The sequence below is a fragment of the Squalius cephalus genome (assembly GCF_949319135.1).
Source record: "Squalius cephalus genome assembly, chromosome: 8".
Classification (NCBI taxonomy): domain Eukaryota; kingdom Metazoa; phylum Chordata; class Actinopteri; order Cypriniformes; family Leuciscidae; genus Squalius; species Squalius cephalus.
This window is the reverse complement of record NC_137129.1, coordinates 35,363,610-35,386,489: the sequence shown is the minus strand read 5'-3', so window position 1 is coordinate 35,386,489 and position 22,880 is coordinate 35,363,610. Positions and strand designations below refer to the sequence as shown.

At 36.4% G+C, this 22,880-nt stretch overlaps 2 protein-coding genes across 4 annotated transcripts; both read right to left on the bottom strand.

The window, feature by feature from the left end:
- Nucleotides 1-103: 103 nt before the first annotated feature.
- Nucleotides 104-11,584, bottom strand: daxx (death-domain associated protein). Of its 3 annotated transcripts, none has more exons than XM_079878423.1 (12): nt 11,509-11,584; nt 10,740-10,808; nt 10,279-10,518; nt 9,692-10,060; nt 8,791-8,922; nt 8,388-8,504; nt 6,500-6,731; nt 6,145-6,314; nt 4,789-4,969; nt 4,175-4,679; nt 2,416-2,545; nt 104-1,295 (listed from the first exon to the last, which is right to left on the bottom strand). In XM_079878423.1, the coding sequence occupies exons 2-12, from the start codon at nt 10,752-10,754 to the stop codon at nt 1,236-1,238; spliced, it is 2,151 nt and encodes a 716-aa protein (XP_079734549.1). In that variant the 5' UTR covers nt 10,755-10,808; nt 11,509-11,584; the 3' UTR covers nt 104-1,235. The 3 variants fall into 3 exon arrangements, with proteins under 3 accessions (XP_079734549.1, XP_079734551.1, XP_079734550.1); XM_079878425.1 differs by having other exon boundaries at nt 10,279-10,572; nt 11,509-11,571; XM_079878424.1 differs by lacking the exon at nt 11,509-11,584 and adding an exon at nt 11,301-11,345.
- A 4,281-nt stretch (nt 11,585-15,865) lies between these two features.
- On the bottom strand, nt 15,866-22,187 carry LOC307162887 (tapasin-like). Its single transcript, XM_079878608.1, has 8 exons — nt 21,804-22,187; nt 21,507-21,701; nt 20,494-20,742; nt 17,799-18,158; nt 17,351-17,674; nt 16,998-17,099; nt 16,782-16,810; nt 15,866-16,665 (listed from the first exon to the last, which is right to left on the bottom strand). The coding sequence occupies exons 1-8, from the start codon at nt 21,862-21,864 to the stop codon at nt 16,654-16,656; spliced, it is 1,332 nt and encodes a 443-aa protein (XP_079734734.1). The 5' UTR covers nt 21,865-22,187; the 3' UTR covers nt 15,866-16,653.
- Between the last annotated feature and the right edge of the window lie 693 nt (nt 22,188-22,880).

Here is a 22,880-nt window from a genome sequence, read left to right as displayed (position 1 = left end):
GATTTCAAATTGAGGTGTCAGTCAGTTATAGAATGTTTTACTTGTGTCCTTTATGGATATTTTAGTTTACCCTGAATGTTTTAAAGTGATAGCTCACTCAAAAAAACTAATTTTTACCTTTATTGGAAAAAAATCTTCAAATTATCTTCTTTGTGTTCTGCAGAAGAAACAATGCCATACAGGTTTAGAACAACATGACAAAAATGTCATTTTTGGGTGAAATATACCTTTAAGTACAGGATAAAAAACAAATATCGTTATAAAAAAGGCATTGTTTAATATGCCTTACTCCACCAGTGTGGAATAAATTACCATGATATGAACAAACTCTGTTATTAATATAAAAAGTCAAACTTTCTACAACAGATTTAATATGTTCTCTTGATGTACCTTGTCTTTTCTCATGCCAGTTCAATTCTCAATTAGTTAAGCAGCGCAATTAAAAACAATTTTTAATATGATAATATTGATCAATTTAATAGATCAATCATCAGCAGTTTACAGAAATCACTTCAATATCAAACGTCAAGTGTAGGAAGACACTTAACTTTTGTGCTTTGTCACCTGAGGCCCTTAAAGGGATAGTTCACCCAAAAAGAAAAATTCGCTCAACATTTTCTCACTCAAGTCATTCCAAATCTATATAGTTTTATTCTGTATTCCACAGAAGCAGCAAAAAAACATAAGGGGAAGTTATTAATGTCTGAATTTTTATTTTTTTGGGTAAACTATTCATTTAAGACATCTGAAAACAAACATTCCTATGCTTGTGAGAATTATTTCTACAGCTGCTTAAAAAATCCACAGTGCACTGTACAAAGTAATCAACATGTAAGTCAAACACTACACAAAATGAGAGCATTTATTGACTTGAGGAGGGAAAGCTCACTTCCCCTAATGACTCTTGGCACAAATGAGGATTGCATCTAAACCCTCAAACTAAAACCATAAATACAATACAAGATAAACCCTCGGAGTAAGAATGTTTAGAGGCAAGACCCATTTACGTTTTACCAAAATACCTCTAAAAAGCCAGAATGAATAACGGCATGCCATTTTCCCTTGTATAAAAAGTAAACAGTGGCATCGCGGAAAAGGGGCGGTGATTCAAAAGCTGATTGAACCAGTCCAAAGTAAAATAAAACATTTTTGTTTTAAGTTCACATTAGCAGGCACTATTGGAACAGGAAGCTGTCTGAGATGCCAGTTCGGTACCCTGTGACGGACGGCAGAGTTCACTCTGAATCCGAGAGAACGATCACTTCCTCTGGGTCGCACTGAGTCGCCACGTTCACCTGTCAACACATCAACCACAGGAGTTAGTTCTGTGTGTAATGGCCCTGTGATGCTGTGTTGTTATTAACTAAAACTAATTAAAAACATTTATGGTAATTGAAACAAATTTTTATTGAAATTAAACTTAAAAAAAAAAAACTTTCAGGTATACTTTTAGTAAATATTTCAGTTAGTTGCCAAAGCAACATTAGTAATTTTTCATTTGGTTTAAGCTGAAGTACTAATTACTAAAATAAATATAAAAATAACATTTAAAAATAAACTAATAAAACCAACAAAAATAAAAACTAATCCAAAATATTAAAAAATACTATAATATAATACTAAAATATCTTGCACTCTCATTGGCTGTAGGTCATCGCCGATGTAGTTTTCAGTCAATACACATTCACACAGCAGGGTTTTGAATCGCCGACAGATTTAGCATTAGACTCGTCGGTGATCCTCTCAGATCGCGTCTTTGATAATTCACACTGCGTGATTGTCACTTGCGTGAACGTCACTTGCGTGAACGAGCACCGATTTGCCTATGATTTCGGCCATTTGTCGGCGATCTCACAAAACCTGTCGGCGAGCGAAAACTGGGCCTAAAATCGTTCAGTGTGAACTCGGCATAATACGAATTTGCATAACGTCGTCATTTTCAGAGATTTGCGTTTTTGTTGTGTACACGGGGACCTTTTTTAAAAACTTGCACTTCGAAACCCGTTTTCAAAAGTTTGCATTTCAAGTACTGAAAATGCTGTTGTTGTGTAAACGAACGGCCAAAACGCATAAAAAGTTTAATGTTTTTAGTTAAAAACGGCGTCGTGTAGACAGCCCCAGTCATTTCACTCCACTCGGCGGCCATCTTTGAAACGCCTCTAGGGCATGCAAGTGCAGCTCCAATCTTTTTAAATGGGGAAACATCTAATTCTCCAAAACAAAACGAGTGACAAATCTTGTGTAATTCTATAGTCTTTGGCTTCAGGACAGTGTCCCTCCAGGAGCAGGATTGGACACCCCTGGTCTAGCCTTTTTGCTGCTGGAATAGTGTAATAACATGCAAATGCAATTCAACAGATTCAAATTGATTTACTGAAGTTTTTCAATGCAAGCTAAAACCAAACACACCGTCACCTTATTTCTCTTCGGCGGAGGTGTGGCTCTTGAGCTCCTGACCATGCCCTTCGTCGGAGTCCTTGTCCTCTTCCTGGTTGAGTCTTCCTGCTCAGAGCAGCAGACCACTCCCATATCCAGAGGAATATCACTGAGGGAAACATGAGAAAAACAGCACTGCATAAACAAGTAATAATTCACCTAAAACTGCCATGTTGTTCCAAACCAGGATGGCTTTCTTTCTTCTGAGGAACACAAAAGGAGAAAAATCTGACATCCACAGATCAGCATATTGACATCCGCAGAAGGGCACGTTCTCGAGAGACATGGCAATGCCAAAAACACGAACAAGTCATTCTTTTGAATCAGTTCTTTTTAGTGAAATCACATGATCTGCTTTGCAAAAACAGTCTGAATGATTTGGTTCTCAAGTACAACTCACACACACAATGATCCAGTTCAATGGCTCGCTGAATGTGACTGATATATTAGTCTGTTTCTCACTGAAAACTATTGAATGGTTTCAAATGACTCTGAATATAATGTATTTATAATGAGTTGTGTGGAACTCAATGACATTTATGGTGCTTTTGATTTAATTTTTTTATTGTATGGAGAAAAAAAATGGCCAACAGTCTTCAGAAACTCTCCTACTGTGTTTCTCAAAATATTTTGTTCGAAAATAATAATCATATTTTATATACAAAATGTAGATAAATATTGCAGTTTATTACTAATATTGTTATATTGGTGCCTGTAAATAAAAACAATAACATTTTTAGGAAAAACCCATGGCAAACCTGTCTTGTTTTTTTTGGGTTTTTTTTTTTTTTGTACTTGGCAACATAGGCCAGGTTTGGTAAAAAATAGAATCTTCTGATAAAAAAATAAATAAAAAAACATTGCAAATAAATAAATATTAATGATGATAAAAAATATTAATGTTAAAAAAACATTTTCATTTACATTGTTTAATAATTAAAAATGGGACATTTTCAAGGTCTTGATTTTGTTTTCATGCTTCAATGTTCAAAAAAAGCATTATTTTCCCCATATATTACCTTGTTGCAGCACCTCTCTTCCCAGTCTGTCAGTAACGCTCAGTTTAGTTCCTGTCTCTATGAAGTCCCTCCTTCTGAAAAGAGCAATGTGCTCTGACTGGTCGGCTGGACCAGTGTGTTGTGATTGGTCAACCACTCTGAGTGTGTTTTGAAAATGTCACACCCTTTACCAAAACTGCGAGTTTCAACACACTACTAACGCAACTCAACAAGGCCTCGCCCATTTTTGCCCTATACCAGGGATAGGCAACTTCGGTCCTGGAGGGCCACTGTCCTGCAGAGTTTAGCTTCAGCCCTGATAAAAACTCACCTGCCTGTATCTATCTTGTAATCCTGAAACATTGATTGCCTTGTTCAGGTGTGTTTAATTAGGGTTGGAGTTAAACTCTGCAGGACAGTGGCCCTCCAGGACCGGAGTTGCCTATCCCTGCCCTATACCTTGGGCGGGAATTATTTAAACGAGGAACATTGTGACATTTGTTCCTGGAAGAGAACTCATGACTACAATTGAGGCGTTTCAGGGAGTTCAGAAACAGCGTACACTGATACAGAGAATAACTCCTTTTGGAGTGACTGTGCTTTGTAACTTTGCAGACCTTTTTCATGCTCAAACAGCAACATTACACACTAAAGAAAGAAGCATAAAAGAACCCCTTTAATAGTAAGTGATTAAACAAACAAATTGTCATTGTAAGTTTGTACATTTCCTTCAGTTTTACCTGTCCCGTGTGCATTTCCCATTGTAGGCGGCAGTTTGTTTTTCAGTCGAGGTGCGTTTTCTTTTCCTGTAGTTGCCCGTCTCGTCGATCAGTAAAGGGCTTGTTGGAGGTAGTGGACTGCAGTTGGCTGATCTCATGGGAGCTGGCGATGAGCCCCGATTAGTGGAGACAGTCTCAGTGCAGATACTGGTGCTTTTAGAAACAGGTTTACTGTGATTAGTGGAAACAGGTTCTGCATTGACGGTAGGCAAAGAGTCCATTGTCTCTGACTGACTGATGTCCTCTGTGGAGAGAGGGCTTGGTTTATCAAGTGTGCCGTTGGTGTGTGTTTCCACAGTTCCTGCCTCATGTGTGCTGCTGGCTGGAGACTGCTGGTCCTCGTCACCCGGATCTTCCTCTGTATCCTGTACGGATGATTTGATTGACAGAGGAGAGTTCTCATTGATTGGCTGTTCATTGTCACTGTTGTTCAACTGCTCTTCTTCTATGTCCTCTTCGTCATCATCTGAAACACGTCAGCAAAGGAGAAATCAGTTTTCTCACCATGAACTGGACACATTGAATATAAGCAATGGTTTTAGAAGTCTGAGACTTAAGATTTATTCCCTTCATACCTGGACCAACTAGTTCTTGACTGGCTTGGATCTCCTCTTCAATATCAGGATCAGAGGAATCGTCCGTTTCTTCATCTTCTTCCTCCTCTTCTTCCTCTTTTACTTCCTGTTCTTCTTTTTCTTCCGTTTCCTCTTTTTCTTTTTCTTTTTCTTTGCTGTCACCCTGTTGCCCATTTAGTGCCTGCAAACGTGAAGGAAAAACAGATTTAAAATGTTTTGGCCGAAAGAGAGAAACGGCTGTTACTTTCAATCAAATTGTGGTTATTTTATTTTATTGGCTTGTTTTTTATTTTAAATCAGTATCATTAAAAGCATTACATTTAATTAAAAAGTCTAATATTAATACAATTATATAAGAAAAAGCTCATTTAAAACAATAAATAAATCATTTTTAAAAAGCATTTTCGGTTTAGGTTTTCGGCCTTAGGCTAAGTGCATCCAGAATCAACAACACAGCAAAATTTACATCAAGAAACAAGTTAATTAAACAATATTATTATAATATATATAATATTATTATTATTATAATTATATTAATATATTTATTTAATATGTTAATTAAAATAGAATATTTTAATTTTTTCAAATTATATTAACTTTATATTGTTCATAATATGTAGATACATATTCCTGTTTATTACTTATATTGTTATATCGTTAAATATGAATACAAATAATTAATTATTTATTAAAAACCCATGGTAAACCTGTCTTGATAGAAAAATTACTATTTTACTTATCGCTTTAAACATTTTCATTGTACTTGTCAATTTAGGTCAAGTTTGGTAAAAAGACAAATGAAAAGATTTTTATGATGAAATAACTTGAAGCAAAAAAAAAGGTAAATAGATTTATATCAATCTTAATAATAAAAATATTAATGGTGAAATTACTAATATTTCTGATATACTAAAATTACAAAATTTAGTAAATTAATGGTTTTAATTACATTTAAAATCATTATTTAATATATTTTAAAAAAATGATTGAATTAATTTTAATTAATCTTTTTCACTTTTTATAAATAATTAAATATCTTCTAAAAAGTGAAAAAGATTAATTAAAATTTAATTATTTTTTAATTAATAAATTAATTTACTTTTTAGAAGTTATTTAATTAATATCTTATTTATAAAATTAAACAATATATTTGCATCAAGAAAGAATTTAACTATTATTTATAAAAAATATATATTTTTAAATATTTAAAATCATATTTAATTTATTACAATGCATTTCATTACATTTTAAGCATAACATTTCAGTGTGGTTTTATAACTGAATCAGTAATATTCCTCTAGGTCTCTGTAGATTTTAAAACAAAATGAACAATAAGAATGTACTTTGTTCTTTTACCTCTTTTTTCAGTCTCTCTCGCTCTTGTCTTTTCCTCATTTCCTCGACCTCCATGTCTTCCTGTTTATTAGCGTATTTGTTGATCACCTCCTCCAGGCTGCTGATGGCCGTGTCTCTATTGGAGCGTAGTCTGCGATGTAGTGTTGGGTCAACGAGTGCAGGATCTAACGCTGGAAAAACACAGAACAATTTTTTTTTTTTTACTTACAATCTCTAAATATTACTGGGGTCCATCTGTTATCACATCAATCCAGAAATGTACATAAAACACTGATGAGTTTGAAGCATCAAGGAAGCAGGGCATCAGACTTATACAATATGACTTCCTTATCTTCTAGTAATTAAATTGAATTACTAGGTTTATATGAATCCGTAAGGTGGGAACCAAAGTTGTAGACCATGTCGAGGTGTCGTCTCTCCTGCAGTTTGTTGCCCGTCTCTCGGAAGGCTTCTTGGGCGATCTGGGTCATGTGTTTGCGGGCGAGCTGGAGACTGTAGCGTTCGTTGGCGCGCTGCACCACCTTCAGGATATCTGTGTAGTCCGGTGGATTGTGAAAAGCTTCTGAACTGTTAATGTAGCGTTCGATCTACAAACCAAAGAGAAAAGAAGACAGTAATATATGAAAACAAAGGAAAAATATAGCTAAATATTCATTCTTTTATGAATATATCCCCTGGGATTTCATTCCAGTTGCATGAGCAATTTTTACCTTTATGAGGGTGTCTTTCATCTAGCCATATAAAACCACACTTCGAGATAAATAAATAAAAATCTCGATCTGAATAAATTTAGGAAAATATTACAATAAAAAGATACTTTTATAAATGTAATGTACTAATACAATTTTAATTAATAGACATTTTTGTCACTTTCTTTGGCATTTTTGACTGTCAGTTCACCTTTTAGGCCACGTTCACCCAGCAACAGAATGCAGTTGTCAAGTCCTGTATTTGAGTCCTTAATACAGTTACGTTCACACACAATATGGTTATTTACAGGAGTGACAACCGCATTCTAGTACCGAACTCACACCTGTACATTTTCAGGATTCTCGGAAAACCCGCACTGTGAGAACGGACCTGGAAAACTAGTTGTCTGTCCCGTCATACAGTGTGAGAGACCCAACAACTGTGTGTTGCGTGTTATCACATGTGGTTTCGGTAACGTACAGCGACGGAAATATGAACTGTGTGTCATCTGAAGGTTTTAAATACAGTCACTATTCTCCATCCTGAGTGGCTTCTGTCAGTTTTGTGTTCTAAGCGTGAGTGTAGAGATACAGATATACAGTAAAAGCTGCTGTCGGTTAATGAAGATTTTACGGATGAACTATTACTTTGGTCACTGTTGTGGTTACTGGATAGAAAATACAGGCTTGACTCTTGTTGCACGTTCACAAACAGTATTCAAGGCACTACTGTAAGTTTCTGTGTGAACAGGACATTTCAAAACTCACACCTGTAAGTAAATGCAGTTGTCAATCACAAAAACGAACAGTGTTAACGTAGACTTAGTGCTTAATACTGTTCTGTACACACACGGTTCAGTAATTTACAGGAGTGACAAGCGCATTCTACAACTGAATTAACTACACAGTGTGTACAGAACCGAACTGAACAACTACTTGTATATGACGTAGTTTAACGTGCATCAGAAATGTTTCTCTCTTCTGTATGTGCGGTGCAAGAAATCACAGGGAAAGCGGAGCGAACCTCGACTCAATCGTGTTGCCAGACTTTGCAAGAAAAACAGCGAACAAGAATAAGCTCACAATAAACCAAAGTAAATCCAAATGCTTTAATGCTGAAAACAAGACCAAAATATTGCGACCCGCACGTTCACTTTAGTAACTCCGTAAACTCGATAGCTTTATGAGCCAAGCTTAAACAAGCACAAAAATGCTTATAAGTGCACATTGCGCTCTAAGAAGCCTTTCCAAGCAAAACACGATACCACTGTCGACTGTGCTTTAGTTAGAGTTTTTTTTTAGTTAGTCTTTTGTCACTGTAATATTTCTTTGGTCAGAACAGGGGATACCAAACACGCGAGACGACAGAACATTGCTATGGTTACCACCACAGTGTCAATCATCACAGTTTTGGGAGCGACTCATATACATACATGGAACGATACTTTAGGGGACTCACTCTCGCTTTAGATACAGTTTTTACTTTTGAAACTTTTCAGTGTGTATGTGGACTTTGAGAACGGATTTTGAGGGATGTGACTTCACAAGCAAAACCTTTTTGTTGATCTCTGGGTAGCGTGTCCCACTGTAGGCAATCTTCTGCTCGATCACTCGACCCGTCAGCGTGTTGCAGCCCTTCAGCTCGCACAGTTTTTCATAGATCTTCATCATCTGAGACCACAGAAAGAGCATTCAAGATAATGATTAGAACACGACCATATAAAACCCAATAAAATCTCATTATTTCAATGTAGTTTGACTGCATTAAAACATATCTGATCTTTTGATATAACAGATTGATTTACTATGAAAACATACTGTAATTTCCAGAACTCAAAACTTCCTGTCCATTCCAATAAGACCATTTATTAAAAAACAAGCGACAACTTCCGCAATGGATTTATTTGAGCTAAATCAGCGAGATGAAGAATTATAAAACAAGAAGAAACAGATTCACCTTGCGTTTGAGCTTGTGCTCCTGAATATAACTGGAGTCCTCCTTCTCAAGATCATCCACACTCAACTCCCTCTCCTGAAGCCGTCGGATCTCCTCGTTATACACCTTCAGCAGGTTTTCCAGGTACGCTATCTGAAACAGAACATGAGAGGCACACAAATTACATGTACTAAATCCCTCAAATAAGTTCAATGTGCACAAGTATAGAAAACTAAAGTTGTGTTTCCAGAAGTAAATCCCATTCATTTTTTATTATTTGTTAATTTTAGCAATAACAAGTAAACTGTTCAACAGGCCAAACATGAACAGACATTTTTAAGTATTGATATATGATACTATAGCCTACTTATGCATTTGCATAAATGGAATATTTTTTATGTTGTACTGTCATTTTTTATTTAGTTACATGCTTCATTAGATGAGTAGTACATCGCCTAATAAAATAAAATACAGTGTTGTACATTTGTTCTTTACACTTCTTAAATACTTTTTTTTGCTTTAAATCTAAGTTTGAATGATTGGTTTGTTTCATGACTTATTCTGCTTTCTATTTACCTTCTATTTTTCTACTTTGAAAAGTGTGTTAAAAGATAAAAGTCAGACATCGTAATTCATGCAATAAAACACTTTTACGTTCAGTAAAAGTTGATGATTTCACATATGAATATCTCACATCCCACTGTAACTGGAACACAGCATGCAAACTCTTCACTGAATACTTTTTTTTAAATGGAGAAAATTAAAATTCCCTAAGGAGAAAATTAATGGAAAAATTATTCCAGAACCAAGGCCAGCTGAAAACCAACAGTGTCTGTATATAATATCCAAGACCACTGTCATATTGATCTTCACAACATATAAAATGAGTGTATCTGTGAGTTATGATGGATTGCTACAGTACCTGTCTCCTTGAAGCCCTTTTCGTTGTCTTCGATTCCTCATTCTCCTCTTGCTTTTCCTCTTCTTCTTGAACCTGCACCTGCTCCTTTACATTTGTCCCATTGCTCTTCTCCTCGGGTTTTGCCTGAGAAGGGAGAGACTGTATGGAGCTCCGCTTCCGAGCCGTGTGCTGTTTAAGAACGGTGCAGAGTTCGTTAATGTAGACGAAGGTTTTCCCCGTGTTGGCCTGGGCCCGTGTGAGGCATCGGCCCAGAGTGTTTCGAAACTCCACCGACGACAGGAAGGTCGGCAGGGCCTTAGAGTGTCTGGTCTGTAGGTAAGTCACGACTTCCGGATGATCTTGCGAGTGTTTGGAGCAATGTTCCACAAACTGGACCATGGGACCATTTGGTTGGATTAGAAGTGGGACAGGAAAGGAATAATTTCAATAGGATTACAGGACGAAACCCCCCAGAATGTTATGTACATATTAAAGTTTCTAAACTGGTGTCTGGTTAGACATTTTTGCAATATGTAGTTAGTGTAATATGCTCATTTTCTGCATGAAATATATAATAACTCTTGGTAAATATTCATAAAAAAACATACCTCTGCAAACAGTTTTTCATTCTCCACTTGCAGGACATGAACCTCCTTCTTTGCAGAAGCAAACGGAGACTGTGTGATGTGTGTTGGACGTGGCAGCTGATTCTTCAGAGGCGTTTTCGACTGGCAGGTCGTCGCATACGAACAGGATGCAGATGTGGAAGCTTCTTCATCGTCATCATCAAGGATCACAATGCTGTCCATCACTGCTCCGGCCATCCGGAAGGGAGGAGAACGAATTTGCTGGGGAGTAACGAATGTGGAGGTGTCAAGCCTGCATTTCAACTACACCAATACCTGGAAACACACCAGTTACTCTTTAAGATTTCACTCTGTGCGCAAGTGTCTCAGTAAACAGAGTTACATTTAACACTCTCTCTGTAACTGTACCATGAATGTCCAAAGTGCTTTCACATATAGCATATAGTACTTCAAATTGACTTGTTTAGCTTTTCTGTACTTACTTGAGCACTGAGCATTGAACAGGCCAAGAGCGTCAAAGTCCAAACTGAGATCCCAAAATCTGTATGTTCCTGTAGAACAACATATTCATCAGTGCAATATTTCTACATGTATGTGACACTTGTGTGTAATTACATGTAATATCATGGCCAAATAATTTATATATTCTCAAAGAGAACCTGGAGAAGCCATAAACAAATATCAAAATGCTCTTTAAAATTGTTTTGGATAGGATGTAATTATGCAGGACATGACAACAATGCGATGACTGACACTGTCAATCGACTTGATTTACCTTACATACATTTTACATGTTTTCCATCAAAGTCATATTAAAAACTACAATTTGTTAGTTAAAAAAAAAAAAAGACACGAAACTACATTCGATAATGATAAGAGCAGCAACTATGGTATTTTGGCGGTAACCATGCCTACCATGGTACATTTTTGTAATGGACTTTAAGGGTTTAATTCCCTAGGAACCATATTTAGTCAATGAGATCTGGACACTGTAATAATTTTATATTATGTGGATATAAATATAATAATTTAGGTTAGATTGCCTGCTGATCTGGAGACTGTAGCTCTTTAATTCGGTCATTCAGTACAGCTCACTTCCGTTTATTTGTTAAAAGCCTTCAAACATCGATCATAAAGAGTAACTTCCCAACATGTCAAGTTCCTTACAATCTTCACACACGCATCATAAAATACTTTCCATAAAATATCGTTATTAATCAATCAATAAGAGGACAATTAGAAACAACTTACGCGCTCGGATCCTGAAACTCAGCGCTGGATGTATGTACAGCTCAACAAGAGACGCGCTGGTTCGCTGACGGCCAGTAATCTGAGCGCTGATTGGCTGAGTCCGTCGTGTTTCTTCGGCGATTTGTTTTCAACGTTGTTCATTTGATGCTTATCAGCGCCGCTCAGGGAGCAGGAGATCATAACAGAAACTCAGTGTTTCTGAGTTTCATATTTCTTAAAATTTTTGTAATATGGTGATGCATCACACAAAATTGTATTGACCAGAGGCGTAGTCAGATGTGCATCTTGTGTTTTGTTTCTCCAAAAATGGAACTGAGACAGGTGCACACTATAGCCTCTGTATTGAAATATGTATATAACTTTTCTTCAAAAAAAAAAAAGTGATTCTTTTTGGGGCATTTTTGCTTTTCTTTTGAGGTGTGACTTTTTGGTCATCAAAACCAAAGTGTAAATTGTCATCTTTTCATAGTAAGGTATTATAATATTGGAAACTGATATACAAACACATTTTCCCCCCACATAGTTGTTCTTTGTGGTATAATAAGTGTATCCTTAATTAATAGGAAATCTGTTCTTCCAGGACTGGATGGATAAAGGTGTCTGGTCCATTGTACACATTATGGATGGGGAAGGAAATTTCCTTAGTTATGACGATTTTTGTTTGAAAATACAATATTATTTGTACTCGGAAATTATATGTGTCTTTGAACATGAGAAGACCTCATGATGTCATTCCTGGCCTTTGTTCCTGATTTGGTTCAGCTGGTAAAAGATGCATTGTGTTATTCACCTGGGTTTCCAAGAGTAATTTAAACATTTCTGGTCTTAATTTTACAAAGGAGAGCTGTACGATCAAAGTTTTAAGAACATTTGTAAATACAGAGAGTTTCCTTTCTAAAGTTGGAAAGAGACATCTTGTTTTTGATTTTTCTAAAGAAAAAAGTGGTTCAAATTAGAACAAGATTTCTCACTTTCCCCACTCTACCAAAGGAAAAAGAGGTTCAGTTTAACATTTTTAATGATATATCCTTGTAATGAGTTCTTTAGACACATATTTAATTTGGGTTGTAATGAGTGCACATTTTGTGAAGCAAACATAGAGTTGTTGGAACATTCATTTTATTCATGCAAAATTCTGGGATAACCTTTACATTTGGTTAAGTTTGAAATATGTAAAACCTGACTTTGATTTTAAAACTATAGCCTAAAATATTTGTCTTTTTCTTTGAATTCTGATAGTGGATTTTTGGTTAACAATATTGTGCTGTTGGAGTTACTTCATAATGCAGATTCTTTAAGAACCCTCCCATGTTCTTACATTTCCATTAAGATTTAATGAACTTTTTCAAATCCTTAAAACTCACGCGCAACAAAAAATTAAATTAAATATTATTCATGTATTCAATTTATTTTCTTTAGTTTTATTTTTTTGTTTCTTTAGTTTTATGCTTCTAGTTTTATAATTGTTTTAGTTTTGCTGCAATTTGGACTTCTTGGAATTGTATTAAGCTTTGTTATTTTGAAGTTTGTTTGTTATATCAAGCAATACAAGTTTTTATTAATTCACAAATTAAACTAAATATTTATCTGTAGCCTTAGCCTTTTGAGAGTCAAGAGCAAGAAAACAGGCACATAATATCCCTATTATTTTCCAAACACTGATCTTTTTGAACCATCTACAGTTGATATCTCACTTCAGTGAGCCGCCAATGATGTCACAAATTCTGCCTAATGATGATTCATTGAAATCCTCTTGTGCGAAGGAAAAATCGATTACTGGTCTTCATACTCAAATAACTTAACAATGAAAGAAAAATAGAAATATTAAATTAAAAACTAAAACAAACTTTCCATTTTGCTGTGTTGTATTTTAAATTTGTTATTTCCAATTCTATTATGTAAAGCGCCTTAAGAAGCTGCTTTAAAGGCGCTATATAAAAATAAAGTTATTATTATTATTATTATTTTGCTTTTTTATTTAACATAGCCTATTTGTATTTCCCCAACTATTTCTTTTTGTTTGTTTATTTATTTTCACAAATGTATTATTATATATATTTAATTATGCACAAATATCAAGATTTATTTATTTATTATATTTTTTCACATTTTGTAAAATTATTTATTATTATTTTTGCAAAATTCGTCCTTCATATTTACAATAGTTATAATAATATTGTCTCATGACTTTATTATTTAGTTTTCACGTTCATCAATCCAATCTAAGAAAACCTCATAATGACTGATGATGTTCCACTTGTCCTAAAAATCTATTGGCTGCAATTTTAAAGCCTTGACATGGGAAAATATTTAATTTCACATTCACAACATTTCTGAAGAAGAATTTTTCAGTCAAAGTCTAAACATGCAGACTGTAGTTCTGTATGTAAATGTAAATATAAATGTATTTTTATAAAATCTAAATATATTTGAAGATTTTTTTGTCCACAGGAACACACTCTGAAATATTTCTACACTGCTGTGTGTGGAGACATTGATTGTCACTTGGTCTGATCTATGAAGGGCAGTTTATGTACTTTGTCAACAAAACAATAAAAGTAGTGTGAGTGAATGAGACAGAAAGGAGAAGCAGAACACTGGGACACATAAACACAACTTGCAGCTGGAACTCATCTGGCATTCAGAAACAACATCCAAGTGCAAAAGAGCGGTTCAACCACTCGGGATCTTCATCATGAACACACTTATACATACACACAACATACTTCTTCATGTGCATTCATTATTTTTAATCAAAATCCCCCTCAAAATACTCTTCTCTTCTCTGATGATGTGTTTACTGGCATGAGGGCGGGACAACCTGTCACTCACATGAGATCGACCAATAGCAAACATCCATTCAATCAAGTCCCTGATGGACAGAATCAAGTCCTGTCCTACATTTTTTCGTGTTTGAGAAGCCGTTTCACTAGGAAACAATAATAGGGAATAAAAGACTATCGCAACTTATGTTTCATGCTGACTATATGTTAAGTATCGCTGACATAAAGATATCTCACTAAAATCTGACATTAATGGTACATAATTGCTGTTTATTACCCTCAAACACTAAACATTTGTAATATTTCAGGTTGGTCTAGCCAATGCTCAAGTGTATTGTAGAGCAAAGGTTGAGCAGAAGTTTCGCATAAAGACCAGGCGGTGACTTAGCAACCTCAATAGGTTAATAGGTTAAGCTATAATTCAGTCACCAAACTATATGCATACAGAAAATATGGTGTGTTTCATGTGTGCACACATTCCAGAAAATGTACGGCTGTAAATGGGATGATCGGAATAATGGGACAAATTATGACGAATTAACTATGGCACTTCTCCTAAAGGGGGTGTAACCCCAGTGTCCTTGCTAAATTCCTTCCATTGGCCTTTATCAGTCATGGCCTCCTAATAATCCCTTTTCACTGAATTGGCTCGATTTTATGTTGTGGAGTTCCAGAAGTCCTCTCTAATTGTGGAATCCTGCCAATCGATGGTCAACCCTCTCTCATATAGACAACATTCTTCAAGGACAGTCAACTCTTCTCTATGGAAGCTTGTCACAGCTCGCCACAGAATAAAACATTTAAAAGATCATTTCGACTTTTTATCTCACAATTTCGAGTTTACATGTCGCAATTCTGACTTTATTTCTCACAATTGGGAGTTCATACCTGCAATTCTGAGTTTATAACACGCAATTGCAAGTTTATATCTCGCAATTCTGACATATTTTATCAGAATTGTGAGATATAAACTCGAAATTAAAGACCGACAGCTGCAATTTTTTCCTCAGAATTGCGAGTTTATGTCACAATTCTGACTTTATAACATGCAATTGTGACTTTATATCATGCAATTCTGAGATAAAAAGTCAAAATTGCGTGAAAAACTCACAATTGTGAGAAAAAAAAGTCAGAATTGTGAGATAAAGTCACAATTACCTTTTTCATTCTTTATTCTGTGACGGAAACAAAGTTCCATACTTCTCAGAGGCAAGACACCACTTTTCTCCATCACTTGTTGTTTCCTGGAAAAGCCCAGACTAAGCAAAAAACTGCTCAGTTACCGCAACTTCTCAGATGTTCTTGATCTTTGCAATTACAGTCACGTAGGCCATGAGGCCTTAGACACATCTGGCTTTTATAGTATTCAAACTATGCTACAATTGTTTTCTATAGGATAGACAAAATATTTCAGCAGTCACTCTCTCTCCTCTCCACCTGTAGCTGGTGTGTGGCTTTTAGATGCTGTTATTAAAATATCGTCCTTTAACTTTGTTTTTTCTAAAAGTATTCATTTTCTTTCTGTTCAAGCCCTGTGACGTTTCCTCCATTATAAATAATTGTTTGATCTTTCTGTACATGTTTACAGTGTTTATTATGCTTGACAACATTGCTGAAACAGAAGTTTTAACTTTCACAACAAAGCAACTCAAATTCTAGGCCATATTTGACATACAAAATTTGACCTATACAAATTAGAGCCCATAAGATAATTTTTTTTGTGTTGTTGTTCTTGTTTGAGTTAGTTACAGAAAATGCAATTCAAACATTACAAAAAAATGCCGTAAATAGGGTCTTTAGTTTGAGGACTGTTTAATTTTTATTTTTTTTACTTTGTCAGATACAGTAATAAAACAGTGAGATTGGCATGAATGTGAGATCAGATGTGTGATGATCAGAACTTTCACTTCACATTTATCAGGTGACTTACAATTATTCTCTGTATTTTAACTGTTTATAACACACACACAAAAAACTTTTCATTTGTTTAATATTGAATCCTGCAGCCTGATCCCCCTCAGAGACTTCATGATTTGAGAGAGAGAAAGACAGGTAACTAATGATTCTTAACACACAGGTCATTAATTATTTGAAGCACTACACTTGTATATCTCTAAACAACTGATTAAAAAAGTTCAAACGCTTAAAATTCAGTCTGAAAACTAAACGCAATATTTAAAATAAAATAATTCACTTTTTTTTTTTTTTCAGAATTTGTACAACTATCATTAAAATCGTTTAAATATAAAAATACCTGCAGAGAGTAACCAACCCAAACACAAATACAGCAATCTGTACAGCAATTTACAAGAGCAGTTTCTCTGCACACTGTTCAGCTTCAAAATCCCCTCCAGGTCCAGCTTTACTTCTCCTTCTACACAAGAGACAGAAATAAGCAGACAGACAGTTATACAGGAGAACTAAAGACAGCATCGATGCATTTTAAAAATGAAATTTGAGAGTGTGATTTAGCAAAAATATGTTATTTACTTTATTCTTTAATTCAGCGTCACTGGAGTCTAAATGAAAAAAAAATTGACATGCTTGGATTTTTAATACATTCCAGGGAATTTCATTTACAAACACAAATCTAGTCTATATTCTGCAATATGGTAATTATTTTTTACAATGGATCAGGCCATTCTATTGTCAGTTCACTTGTAAATATCTCTTCTGTGTTGCAGTGATGTTAGAAAACCGACTCACCAGAAGAGCTGAACGTCCAGTAGAGAAACTTGATCATGCCGTAAAGCAGCAGAGCAACAGCGACCATCGCCATAGAGTCTTCAATAGAAGGAGCGCTGACACCTGATAGCAACACAATATCAAATCAAGACTTGCAGAACATTCTGACTGACACAAATATTCTTTTGGAAATTAAAATATGAATCAGACTGTCATAAAGACTGTCACTTGTCGGAGTATCCTGCAGAATCAATCACTGAAAATCCCCACCATTGGAATATAGAGAATTGAAGTGGACGTGAAATTATTCAGGTTTAATGATTGATCATAAACACTGTCTGAAAATGATGTCAGTCTATGACAGTATCACTCACCAATCACACTGAGTGTAGCAGTAGCTCGCCGTGTTCCTCCAGCGTGTTTGGCTACACAGGTGATGTCACCACCACGACCCAGCCTCATCTTACCCGAGTCCAGCTCCAGACGACTGCTCTGACTGAAGGTGCCGTCAGACGCCTGTCTGTGACCCGTTACACCACCCTGACCCAGAGAGCGGGACTTCCCATCAGCCCCGGTGAACTCCCAGCCCAGATCCAGAGTGTGAGGAGCAAAACCAGACGCTTCACACTGGATCAGCAGCAGCTGCCCAGGAACCAGCAGAGGAAGAGGAGAAGGGTAGATGGAGAGAGATGGAGGCTCTGGGAAGAAAAGAGGCAGTGATGATTACTATAACATATATTATATATATATAACATAATATCCATTATAATTTATGCATATCTGACTTGGCTATGACAGGATCAGAGTATACCATCATCTCACCAACTATCTCCAGGTCCACGGCGACCTGAGCCAGAAGATGTGGAAGATACACTGTGCAGATGTAAGTTCCTGAGTGTCTCACTTGAGATTCTTCCAGAATCAGAGATGCATTTCCTGTTTCATAGAGGCCTGTGATGTCAATATCGGCTCCGGTCTCTGATGTCTCTGCAAACCGATCGTTCTTGCCATCGTAAGCGAGGACCAGCCGTCCTTCACCCCGAAACTGATAACGCCACTCGACAGAGAATCCAGAGCCGTGAACTGGAGAAGACGGGTCGACCCAGAACCCACAGTCCAACAGAACCGGTTCTCCCAGTCTAGAGCGGACCAGAGCAGTTTTACTGGAGACACTGAGAATGACTTTAGGAAAGAGAGGAAAATAGGAAGCATAGTGAGCAAAGAAAGTGTTTAACCATCATTAGAACAGAAAGGTTATTAATTAATTAAAATATAAGATACATGAACTGCAAAATAGAATTGGAATGCAAATTAAAAAAATTACAATGCAAATAAAATTTAAAACAGCACATTGGGCCCTATCTTACACCCGGCGCAAAGCAGCGCCTAGCGTGAAGCAAGTGTTTTTTGCTAGTTTCAGTCCGACGCAGTTTTCATTTTCACGTCCTGCGCCACGTTGTTTAAATAGCAAATGCATTTGCACCAATTGTGCGCCCATGGGCGTGCTGGTCTGAAAACGAATTGTTGGCGCGTTGCTATTTTGAGGCAACAGAAATAGACTGCGCCATTGGCCAACTGAAACCTGGTTTAAAGTCAATGGCACAATATTTTTTTTTGCTATTTAATGAACACGTTAGTAATGTGCGCCTATAGGCGGGTCCACAACGTGCGTACACTCTGTTTATTAAACACACAGGGACGCACAGCAGCACACAAACATGCCAAATGCGTAAATAGCGAATCTGCCATGGCGCGAGCGCAACTGGCTTTTACAGTTTTTCTCGATTGCTTAAACACATTTCTTGAAACTATGCCTCGTATTCTCAAAACTATAAACACAAATCCATAACGTCTCACCCAATTCCCCAAACATCCTATTTTCAGGTCAAAATGAAGCTCTACACTCAAAACCATTCACTCTTGCTGAAAAACCAAACTTTGCCCTCAAACAGGACACACAAGCCCTCAAAATCACACACACTACAACATAGTCTAAAACACTGGTGCAATAAATTCAAAACAACATTTCCAAAACTGGAAAGTTATGTTGCTTGTGGTTCTCCCCTCACAAACCTTTTCACATGATGAACACAAAAGACACAACCAGTGGATACATTGGCACATTTTTATTCATACACAGAAAACACACACACAAAAATAATTTTTTTGCCTGTTTTACTCTTTTTTTTTTACTCTCTCCTCAAAATTTTTTTTTTTATATTTACTTACAGTAAGATGTGTGTGACCAACATATGACAGTAAAAGAGCACACACAAACCATATTCTAATATGGAATTCGAATTGTATTGGAATGGTAAAGAGTGTTGGTCGTAACAGGAGGGTCTCCACTCAAGGATACAATATGATGGACACGTCTAAGAATGTTCCACATATGGTTGAAATACCATCATTTGCCTAGAAAGATAACATTCTGGGAGTCCAGACTATAAAGGAGAAAGGATGCCCTCCCTTCACTGTCACACTCTGTGTTACTCTGTGTGACTGTACGACTGCTGGCCTTTTCTTGCAAGAAAATAAACCTCATCAAAGACTATTGGAAATGTTTGTCTCTTATTCAGTGATAGAATTTTGTTTGCCACCACACCTCCCTGAAGTCTCTTAAGGCGACGGTAAAGCGACTCAAATTTGGCCTTACTCGTAGCCCAGCCTCCCTCATAATCATCCCATTGACTAAGACATGGGCAACTAGAGTGGCTTGAATTTCATCTGAGACTGCTTGTCTTCTTGCCCTTGCCCTTCCTCCTCCTCATTCTTATCCCTCCTCGATCTCTTCCTTCATGTCTTTCTGGATCCATTGTTCCAAAACGCAATAAACTGATTTGGGCCCTTTTATATATCTATTGAAGGTTCTGATTGGTGTGTGTTAAATTTTGACTCTTAGTGTTTCCACCTGGGTAATTGTGTGCTAACTGAGCTGAAGCTGTGCTGATTGAGTGAACAATTTTGAATGCTAGTGCTTTCTATATGACAACATGGTCTAAGCAATGAGAAATGAAGGGATTTGTGTGTAGAGTTTTGCAGTGACAGTTCAACCAATCTGACTCATGTGTCAAAACAGGGAATAGTGTTTATAGTTTAGTGAATGGGTGTGCTTTTTGATAAATGGCATTATGGTTTTGAAATTTTAGTTCAAAAGCCTGGTTATAGTGTTTAAGCAATCGAGAAAAACTGTAAAGGGAATGGGAGATGAGACTCTGATTGGTTGAACGCACGTAAATCCCAAAACACACCCATTACTCATTATGAGAATAGGGACAACCCTTTTAGACCAGACCATTTTTCCCGTTAAACTAGCAAAAGTGGATTCGGACACGACCTAAGTGAAGTTGCGCCGTGCGCTATAGACCATGCGCTTAGATCTTTAAAACAGTGCCCATTATGTATAACTATGTATAATAATAATTCTTAATATTATTAATTATATAATGTACATCATTATTATGTATTATGGAAGTAATATTTTTCTGCCAATACATGAGCAATTTAGTTTTTTTACCTTTTGGCTCTTTAGAAGCTGAAGGCGCTCGCATAATATTGGACAACGTCAGCTGATCATCGAGCCCTTGTGCCGCCACTGAGAACCAATCAGCTTGCAGGTAGACTGGACTTTGGGCAGAGTCAGTGAGAGCTGATGTCCATCTGACCATGGAGGCGTGAGGCATGAAAGGGTTAATCTCACACTTTGGTTTATTCACAGAGCCTTTGGGTGGGTTCAGGGCGGCACTACAGAACGTGCCAGCTGGATCTGGAGGAGAACAGTGCATTAACGTTTAGTTATCATCTAATTGTTATTTTGTACTCTATAACACGTGACATTACACTATATGACATCTGTGGCTGTTGGATCTGGTCGATGTAGAAAAGTGATTTAAAGGAGCTGTATGTAAGAAATGTATTTCAATTAATCATAAAATGGCCCTGATATGTCACTAGACATTAAGAAATCATGTTCATTTCAAATACTTATATCACTGACAACAGTAGTACGGCCAGGATATTGTCATTTAAAAAGTTAAGTTGCAGCCCTCAACTGATGTTGATGTTGTCATGTTGTGTTTTGGCCTGAAGTCCCACCCTCCACCTATCTACCAATCACGAAGTCAAAAGTGTTTCGCATCCGGGTTGCCAGCTCTGCTCTAGTTACCACAGCTGCAGCTCCTTGTAGCAGCCTACGTTCCTGCTGGACCCTGCAGCATATCTGGCAACCTCGAGTCAGGGGGAGGGGGAGGGGATACAGTGATTGCAGTACCAGTTTTGGCCACAATCTTACATACAGCTCCTTTAAATAATTAGGCCTATACTGTCAAACGACTATATTATAGGCTACTACTGTATCATAAACATTACAGTATTTATTTAAACTAGTATCAAGTGAGCACAACATTACGTAAATCTTCTTTGACTTGAGAATGGACTTTTTGACATCTTATAGATAGGCTAATTACAGATTATATAGTCCAGAAATCAACATAATTTTTTTTTTAAATCACATGCTGCATTGACACTAACCTGTCACATAGTAAACTCTGGATGGACTGATGTCTGCAGGAGGATGAAGATCAGACATGATCTCTTCACTGTAAGCTTCAGTTCTGATGAACATTAGAGATTTCTCTTGACTCATTGGTACTGAGAAACCTCCTCCATGTCCGGGCTTCTCCTGGACAAACCAGCACTCCAGAACCGGACATCCAGAACCAGAAGCTGCAAGATAAGAGAAATCATTCTTAATTATGTTTAATGATCCCACATAATTAAATGTATATTTTCGAGTAGTTTTGAGTACCAAAATGCAGCAAAACTTACCACCAAAAAACAATGCAAATGCGATAATAGATATCTTATATATGCTCGAAATATCAGACATCGTTGCTCTTTATGTTAAAATGATAACTCTGTGCTTACAACTGCGTCTAGGCGTGTTTAATATCTGTCGGTTTTCCCCTCACAACATCCGTGCACTTGAGGTTTCACTTTCAATGCGCATGTGCATTCATGCCTATGTTGTTTGTTTTGCGCCACTGCATATTGCAGGATATTTGTTCCAATCGAAAATATATTACTCCGTGGTCGCTTTTGATGTAAATGTCTTTTAACCACTCACTGTACCAGAATATACACTACCCACTAAAAATATTTCTCGACAACGTCCATTTTAGCCTTTCTAAGATATTATTAGTGTGTCCACTAGGTGGCGGTCCAAGCCAGCAATAGTCTTCCAAAATCGCCCAAAAGTTTTTTTTAACCATATCACATGCTTTCTCGGAACAGAGTGCAGTTCAGGACAAATAGATAACCAAACCTGTATAACTAGTGTAGTTTTATGCATCATTTACATATCGTTTTTGCAAGTAGTGAAGACTGTATAGGCCTACTGCAAAACTTGTTCGAACAAAGGTTGAATGATTTTTACAAAAAGGTTACAGAGTTCAAATTAGGCTACTTTATAATATAGACAATAACTAAATCATCAAGCATTTGCAAAATAAATAAATAAATAAAATAACTGATAAACACATGAATGCTCTATAACAGTGTGATGTATTCTGGGCCCCTTGAAATCTGCTGCTCTGGCCCCCCTGTACTCCGTCCCTATACTCTGTCATATAAAAGGAGACTTGCTAGCCACTTTATTTATGTAACTAGCAAAGAGCTTTAGTTTTAGTACGATCTGCATAATTTCCATTCCACCACAAAATATTAATAAAAACATTTCTTTACTGTTTTGTTCTTTAAAGTCTCCCTGTGGTGAAAATAAAGTTTTTAATGTTTTTTATATTTCTATAAATATAAAAAACTTTTATGATTTTGGTGATCAAAGATGAGTTTTAAGTGATAAAATCGACTGCAGGGGGACTTTAACACATAGTCCATGTTTTATAT

Coding starts and splice junctions, on each gene's coding strand:
- LOC307162887 (XM_079878608.1), bottom strand. CDS start 21,864: ATGTCTGATATTTCGAGCATATATAAGATATCTATTATCGCATTTGCA. Junction 18,159..20,493: donor AGCTTCTAAAGAGCCAAAAG/GTAAAAAAACTA, acceptor TCTTTCCTAAAG/TCATTCTCAGTGTCTCCAGT. Junction 17,100..17,350: donor TGCTACACTCAGTGTGATTG/GTGAGTGATACT, acceptor TGTTGCTATCAG/GTGTCAGCGCTCCTTCTATT.
- daxx (XM_079878423.1), bottom strand. Junction 8,923..9,691: donor AAAGGGCTTCAAGGAGACAG/GTACTGTAGCAA, acceptor GTTCTGTTTCAG/ATAGCGTACCTGGAAAACCT. Junction 4,970..6,144: donor GAGAGAGACTGAAAAAAGAG/GTAAAAGAACAA, acceptor TCACGTTTGCAG/GCACTAAATGGGCAACAGGG.